Here is an 8,755-nt window from a genome sequence, read left to right as displayed (position 1 = left end):
AAGAGGAGAGGTGCTACGTGTAACGTATATGTAGCGCGGGTGTTTGTGGCGGGAGGAGGGGTGTGAGGTGGAGATTTCTGGATTTGGCCGTGGCCAATGGCGGCGCGGCTTCGGATTGTGGAGGTGCGACGCCGCCACGTCGGATGGCCTCCCTATCTCATGTGTTATCTGCAGGCCAGCGCCGGTGAGCAAGGCGTTTTGGGCCGGCTTGAAAGAGCGCCTCAAGCCCAATGTCAGCCTGGGACCAAATCAAGTCCCAGACTCCCAGTTAGGGGTGGCAATTTTCCCTGCAGGGCCGACCCGCCGGAGACCTGCCCCTATGGAGACGGGGCTGGGAAAATTTTGTACCCGTGGGGAATTGGGGCCAGGGCCCCGGTTTCAGACAGGGACGGGGACATGGGAGAAAGTATACCCCTGGGAGAACTATTAGACTCAGTGCATAGTAAATTTTAGGCCCATCTATTAAATCCCACCGTATATAAATGAAGAGAAACCTAGCCTAATCCTCATCTCTCTCTCCAGTTCTCCCTCTCCTCTCGCATGTGGTGGCTGGTGGGTGTGGGGCTGGCAGGCGGTGGGCGGACGGCGGGCGGTGGTGTGGTGAGGAGATCCGGCGAAGGGCGTTAGGTGGGCAGCAAGGGGCGGCGGTGGGGTGCGGGCATCCGGTAAAGGCGAGCCAGCGGCGACGCGGCGGCAGGCTGGTAACGCCAAGGCAGGGACAAGGATCCGGAGCCAGCGAAGTGACGGCATAAGGCATGTGGTAGCGCGGTGCGGGGATTCGGCGATGGCACGGCGGTGAGCCGGTGACGGTGCTGTGACTGGCCGGTGACGGATGGCCCTCATCTTTTGGCCTTTTGCCTAAAAAACCAACCAACATATTTGCAAATAAAAATAATATGTAAATAAAAATTTATATACATGTTCTTTCCAAAGTTTGGCTTTGGGCTGACGGTGCAGACCAACCCAATTACTCAACAGGCAGGAAGGCCCGCACAACTTGCATCCTTAGTAGTAGCGGTAGAGGTTGTGCCATTTGGCAAGAAAAGAAATACAATGGTTTTAAATGAGCTCTACTTGCAACGACCAAAGCGAGCTCGAGAACATAATGACAACGTGTTAGCTAGAGAATAGTGATGTCCAAAAACTAACGGGCAAGTTCGAAGGCATCGATAATAGGATAGTTCGAACATAGCATTGGGCAAAATCTATGGCTGCGTACCGGTGGTGTCGAGTGAGTTTGAAGGGCGATAGTTGGAAAATCCTCAAGGACAACGATAGTTGTAAGCTTGGATGGTCTAACGTGGAGGATAAAGAAAGAGGAGGGACGTTGGAGTGGAAAGAAGGAAACGAGAACATAGAGAAGTATACAGTGTTATGATTTTCAAAACTTTGATTTTTTTCTAAAATAAAAAAATATAATAGAAATTTGGATAGAGTACTATAGATAATAATGGAGGTGATTTTCAATGGTATTAAAGTGAATTCGATCATTTGGTGCTATATATATATGCTATGTTACTATTAATGTATGGTACTGAACCAATTTTATCAATAGATAAATATTCAATATTCAATTGGTACTGAACCAATTATATCAATAGGACACTCCCGCTGTGACGATGGAATGGGATAGAGTGTAAGATCATATGCGTGATTAATATTATGTGATAAACAATTGGCTTACGAATTAATTTATTAATAGAATTTGGTTTAGAAATATTTGAGGTGTCGGTACGAGTGTGCATGTGTGAATAATGTGGATCAGGTTGCGATATCTGTTCCTAAAAATGGTTGGTTTATTATGTGTGTGCAGGTGACTTAGAGGTTAATATGGGTCAACGGTGGTGGGATCATAACTAAACCTAGGGAGAAGCTGAGATCCGAATGATCGAGGATGTTGGATGACGATATTGAATATAATATGACATATGATGGAGAAACATCGTGTGGGGTGAAATCATGATGAGATTCACAAAAGTGTTGTCCAGAAACGCTGGAAAAATTGTGAAGAAAATCAAGTTGGAAAAGGAGCCGAAAAGAAGATAATACGTGCTGCTAGTGGTTACTGTAGCGCGTCGCTACTGTAGCGCGCATGGACTGTTGCACGTGCGGACGTGTGGTGGGCCAGCCCATGTTCGCAACTATTGATGGTTTTTGAGTTCATCAGTGAAAAGAGTTTGTTCCGGATAGAAATTATTTTTAGAGATAATTTTTGAGAGATAAACCTTAATATTACAAGAGTCCTATTTCTGTTAGAGATAGATTTTTTTTCTATAAATAGATACCGATTGGTATGTTCCTGATATGATTTTAGTGAGATTTAGAATTAGAAAATTAGAAGTTTAGAATAGTTTCTGATTTTGGATCGATAATTTGAGAGCAGAGCTGTTAGTGCACTTTGTAAATATCAGTTGATGAAATAAAGTTGAGATCGTTCAATCTGCATCTTCTGCTTTCATCCGGTGATGTTTTTTTTAAAATTATGACAATCTGATCGGCGACATAAGAACGGTGTGATCAAGGTATAAGGTATCAAGCTTTCATCAAGTTCATTGATAGAGGTAATCTTTTATTCTTCCGAAAGATTTTTGAGTTTTGGTTTTCTCTATCATTTAGCCCCTCTGAAAAATTTATTTGATTTTGTTCGATCCTACGTAGAGGAGAGAGAAGAGACGATACACAAGGAGACGTAGTCACCAAGATGTAGGACCGGAACGTCATAGAAGGGGACGCGATCACGAAGGTGGATGATCATCCATCAGATATGCAGTCGATGATGGTGAAATAAAGAAGAAAAGATGGTGAAACATAAGATTTCAAATCCAGTCACAAACGTTCACTTTACTCCTGTTACGACTGAGGAGGAATGTTAGAGATATAGATATTTACGATTAAAAATAACAAAGTCCAATAGAATATTCAGGGACAAACATAAAATTTTATAGAGATACGATAGAATATTTATCTTATACTCTAAATTTGTACGATATAGTATCTCGTATATACGCTATAAATACACCCACGAGCCCGCGAGGATCATTGTAATATATAACAAATCATAGGCTTTGTCACTATTCAGTACTTTCCACGCAGTATATACATCAACATTTCCAGTAGCTCATCTAGGCTTGCTTACCGCCGTTCTCTTCTCCCACGGCTGAGGCGGCTCGCGCCAATAATAGATCCATTTGCTGCTCGCATCAGTTCATCGTCCTGCCTTTTATTTTTTTTCTTCAGATTCGACTTCATTTTCGCGACGAATAACAAAGGTGTGTATTTTTGTGTGTATGCTATTCTGGTTGTTTGGTTCTATTTTTCTTTTTCTGGTACACCTAACACCTTCTTTCGTGCGTGGCCGATGATAAGTAAGCGGGATTGTAATCTCATTTGGATTATATTCTGCAAGTTGATGGCAGCATACCTGACTGAGTGCGACCTGCACAGCAAATGGCTGGCGCCAAGATGAGTTTTACCATCTACGCAAGCTCGCCATTGTTATCCATGCCGCTCGTTGGGGCCTCCGTCTGCTGCTCCTCCTCCTCCATGGTGTCCGACATCCTCCTCCCCCTCGTCTCCGGCAGGCAGGCGACGAACAGCCCCAGGCAGCCGACGGCGAGCCCGAACACCCCGAACGACCAGTAGCTCCTCTCCCGGCCGACCGCGACGAGCACGGGCGCCACCACGCCGCCCAGCACCACCGCCTGCCGCACCAGCCCCACGGCCGAGTTGCGCACGGACGTCGGGAACAGCTCGATCGAGTACATGAGCATGACGTCGTACGCCGTGCACGACGCGAAGAAGGAGCACACCTCCGCGGCCATGCGCACGCCGGTGCGCTCCCCCGGGATGACGACGCACGCCAGGCTGCACAGCCCGGACGCCGTGGTGAGCACGAGCACCGAGGTGCGCCGGTTGAACCTGCCCATGAAGAGCCACGAGAGGATGGACGACGGGAGCTCGGCCACGGCGTTGTACGCCACGCTCAGGTACAGGTTGGAGCTCAGGCTGCCCACGTTGAGCGGCATCCCGTAGTAGACCATGCCGACACCGAAGCTGGCCGTCATGATCGCCGCCAGCCTCCGGAGCGCCCACCGCCGCTCCCACATGGACTGCAGCGTGGCGAACAGGCCCTCGCCTCCGGCGCCCCTGTCCTCGCCGAGCTCCACGGCGCACGCGTCCAGCATGGAGAAGCTAGACATCATGCCTCCTCCGCCGCCCCCGTTGAGCGACGCGATTTGCCGCACCGCCTCGATGGCCTCCTGCTTCCGGCCGCGCACCAGCAGCCACCGCGGCGACTCCTGGACGAGGACGTAGACCAGAACGGAGTAGCAGAGGGACGGGAGCGACGTCCACACGTACATGTTCCGCCATGACGCCTCGCGGAACGTGTACGCGAGCGCCGGGAGTGACATGAACCCGACAGAGAAGAAGACGAACCCCGCCGCGCTCACCGTGTTGCGCCACCTCTTCCCGACGAGCTCCGTGGACAGGACCATCGCAGACGTGCCCACTATGGACCTGCCGAACCCGCTCACGAACCGCAGGGCGGCGTACGCCCACACGTTCGGCGAGAAGGCCGTGAGCACGCCGGCAAGAGACATGGTCACCAGTGACAGGAAGAGCATCTTCCTGCGGCCTAGATGAGTGTCGGCGAGCGTCGTGAGCAGGAAGCCGCCGGCGAGGTTTCCGGCGAAGAACGACGACGCCGGGAGGGACACAAGCGCCGGGCCGCTGCACTTGAGAGCCCACTCCGAGACCACCGACGTCTCGGCCGGGCGGTCCCACTCCCACGTGCCGGGTGGGAGCGCGCACGGCGAGGCCGCGGCCGGCGAGCAAGACGAGTCGCCATTAGCCGGCACGCCGGTGCAGTGCCATGGCGGCTCAGCGTCCGTGAAGACGGACATGAACACCTGCTGCGCGTCGAAAGCCCAAGCGAAGGCCAGCAACATGGCCTTGAGCAGCTGGGTGGCGCCGGTGGCGCCGATGTACGTCTCGATCGCGTCGTCGATGGACGGCGCCTTCGCTGGCTTTGCTTCATGGCTTGTCAGCAGCGGGGTGGTGGCTGCGTCAGCCATTGGCGAAGTTGAGTGCCCCTCTACTCTCCCTCAAGATGCAACAACACGCTACTGGTGCAATTTATATGCCAGGGTGCAAATCGGCAGTCATCGTCTCAAGAGTATAAAATCAATCGCCATTTTTTCTCGCTTTTGATCAAACATTTGATTTTTTAGCGTGCAATGCATGGAGGGCCGTGGGAGAGGGCAGGTATAAGGTCTTTGACTTACGTGCATGTCTTTAGTTTATCATCCAACAACAGTGACTTGACTGGATTTAATTGATGAAATTAAAATTTTCAAACATTTGATCACTAGACGGGCCCATTCTTTCGTGGTTCGGAATGGAATAAAGCTTACAAAGTTAACTGGATTATTCGTGCCACTGAAATAGTTAAGAAAAAAGTTCGTAAAATTTGATGCTATAAGCCAATAGACAATCATGCAGTGTAAATTCAATACACATCAATTCTAAACCCTCGAGATGATGTTCCCTCGTGTATTGCATGCTATCTAAATAGTCATCAAAGATTTCAAAAAATTTGTGAAGATAGATTAATATAAGATATATCACTACACAAAATATTTAAGTTCAAATATGACTTGTAAAATCCATAAAAAACAACAAATTGAACTCAGTCATATTTGAACTTGCATGTTTGTGCAGTGATATATCTTAATTATATTAATCTATCTTCACGATTTTTTTAAAATTTTTTATTACTATTTGGATAACATGCAATAGACGAGGGGACACTCCCTCGAGTGTTTAAAATTCACTCCCCACGTCAAGAAATAAAATAAACAAATTTTATTTACATTGCACATGTGCAACTTTTTGTCTCGTTTTATTATTATTTTTGTTTCTGTAGCTCTAGATTGAATCTATCGATCATGCATTTTTGTGTATACATTTAAATAATCTTAATGAATGCTACTAATTCTTTTCAAAATTTTCTACAACTATTTAGACCACGTGCACAACATGGGTTCTATTTCACAAAAAATCTTTCCCCAAATAAAACTCAACTGCAGCAGGTCATATATATGTCTCTCTCTCTCTCTCTATATATATATATATATATATATATAGAGTCTAGCTACGGTGACGGTGAGTTGTAACTCACGGGTTTATCCGTGAGTCGGGGTCTAAAAACATATCAAATCACCTCTAAATTTCGATTTATATGGCTCACTAGATTCTTCATATCAAAATCTGGTAGCATGCAAAAAAAAATTATTTTTAGAGTTTTTTAAGTATTTTTTTGAGATTTTTAAAAGTTACTGTACTATATTAATAAAATAATCAATGTGTTATGTATCACTTTTAAAAATCTAAAAAAATACTTAAAAACTCCAAAAATGAAAATTGTTTGTGTGCTACCAGATTTTGATATGAAGAATCTAGTGAGCCATATAAATCGAAATTTAGAGACGATTTGATATGTTTTTAGACCCCGACTCACGGAGGAGCCCGTGAGTTGCAACTCACCGTAGTTAGACTATAAAATATTTAGTTTAGAGACACTCGGGTACCCCACACACACACATACATATATATATATATATATATATATATATATATATGGTACCCGAGTGTCTTTAAACTAAATATTTTATCTTATTAATAATTAAAATTTAAAAGTTTGAACTTAACTTTATCTAATACGACATGAATTATGGAAAAAAAGGGGCAGTAATTTCGAAAAAGGCAGATTAAACAGAGGTGAAAATACTGTACGCAATAATGGATGAAAGCGCATCAGAAATTCAGAAAGGAACATGAACAACAGAACAATCGGTAGCCTATCAAGCAACGTAATTGAATGTAAATTGAAAAGGACTTGGATGGAAAAGAATTCCGGAGAAAAGAAAATGGTGTATCAAACCATTCACAGAATGGGCGAAAAAATTATGGAATAATGAATTATGAAAGGCATGCCGATCGCTAGCGTATTAATCTAACTTATAGAATAAACTAGTGAACAACAATCTTATTGAATACAAATCGAAATCGACATAGATGAAAGATAAACGGAAAAAACATTGTATGGAGTCATACATGAAAGCACATGGAAATAAAATTCCTAAAGGGAATCATGATAGTGTCGACGTCCATAAGTGACCAGTGACGTGTCACACCTGAAGACTTGAAAGACTTTCTTAAACCGCTTCAGTGCAAAACCTAAACACTTAGAAATAACCAGACGTACCAGTCGGTTTGATCCTGTAACTCACAAAATATGAAAAAGATAGAAAAACTGTTAAATCCAAAGACTATATCGGCCAGATAGCCGATATCACTTTAGAACCCTAGCCAATGGGTTAAAACAGTCGGCTTCGGAGGAATTTTGGGATAAAAAATATAAAAATATCTTATCGGCTGAATTATGAGTAGGATAATAGCCAAATAATCCAATGAACTAATCTCCCTTGAAAGATCGGACTTAACCGAGATAGTTTGAAGATTAGTCAGCCGATCAGACCGATTTAGCAATTATCACACAAGCAATCAGCAGCCGATAGGGTTCAGTATAATACTACAAGAATTTATTTAATCTGTGACGAAATTTTCGTGATGTTTCAAAGATTGTCACGGATATGCAACTATGAATACAAGGCGCCGTCATAAACAGGCCTAAAACCGGTGACGTTATAGCAATTTCGTCACGATTTAAATACTTCAAAATCATATAAGAGATACGTAAATTTTGTAAATAATATTACTATCACTTTATTGGATAAAGAAATCACCAAAATAAAAGTTATAGATATTGATGAGTTATACAACTTTGATATTGATGATTTTTTCAGTTAAAATCATTTAGTATTTGAAAATCTTGTTTGAACTTGTCATAATTTGAAATTCAAATTCAAATTATTGAAACAGAGTCATATACCAAAATGACCAAAACAAAAGTTATAGATATGGATGATTTATACAACTTTATAGTTGATGACTTTTTCAGTTGAAATCATTTAGTATTTGAACATATTGTTTAAAGTTATCGTAATTTGAAATTCAAATTCAAATTATTGAAACATAGTCGTATAGCAAAATGACCAAAACAAAAGATATAGATATTGATGATTTGTATAACTTTTTTGTTGATGACTTTTTCAGTTGAAATCATTTAGTATTTCAGAATGTTATTTAAACTTGTCATAATTTGAAATTCAAATTCAAATTATTGAAACAGACTCATATAGTAAAATGACCAAAACAAAAGTTATAGATATTGATGATTTATACAATTTTGTTTTTTATGACTTTTTCAGTTGAAATCGTTTGAACTTGTTATAATTTGAAATTCAAATTTTATATAGGTCAATCAAACTCATATGCGGAAATAACCAAAATAAGATAGGTAGATCTCAGTAAGTTAAACAACTTTGTTTTGTATAACTTTTCCACATAAGTTCATTTAGTATGATAAAATTTAATTCAACGGTTTAATATTTTGAAATTAATTGAAAGGAGGGAGCCAAAGTGGACTATCCGATGAGCAAAAGGGCTGCAATATGGGTAGTTTATAGGGAAACGATATTAAACTCTAGGTGGGACATCACCTCTTTGTTTAAATAGTTAAGACTTAAATCGAGTTTTAGTTTATATGTTTGTGAATTATTTAAAATTCTAATACAAATATGTAACATTATAAACCATGTTTAAAGTACAATTGATAGTAAAACACGTCAAA

General features: G+C 42.6%; 1 protein-coding gene across 1 annotated transcript; it reads right to left on the bottom strand.

Moving 5' to 3' along the window:
• Positions 1–2,916: 2,916 nt before the first annotated feature.
• Positions 2,917–5,106, bottom strand: LOC102701280 (organic cation/carnitine transporter 2-like). The gene has a single exon (XM_006657770.2). It carries the CDS (start codon positions 5,073–5,075, stop codon positions 3,477–3,479), a length of 1,599 nt encoding a protein of 532 aa, XP_006657833.1. The 5' UTR covers positions 5,076–5,106; the 3' UTR covers positions 2,917–3,476.
• Positions 5,107–8,755: the final 3,649 nt, after the last annotated feature.

This window comes from Oryza brachyantha, chromosome 7 (assembly GCF_000231095.2).
Source record: "Oryza brachyantha chromosome 7, ObraRS2, whole genome shotgun sequence".
NCBI classification, from domain to species: Eukaryota; Viridiplantae; Streptophyta; class Magnoliopsida; order Poales; family Poaceae; genus Oryza; species Oryza brachyantha.
Note: the sequence above shows the minus strand (reverse complement) of the source record. Positions and strands in the feature narration are given on the sequence as shown.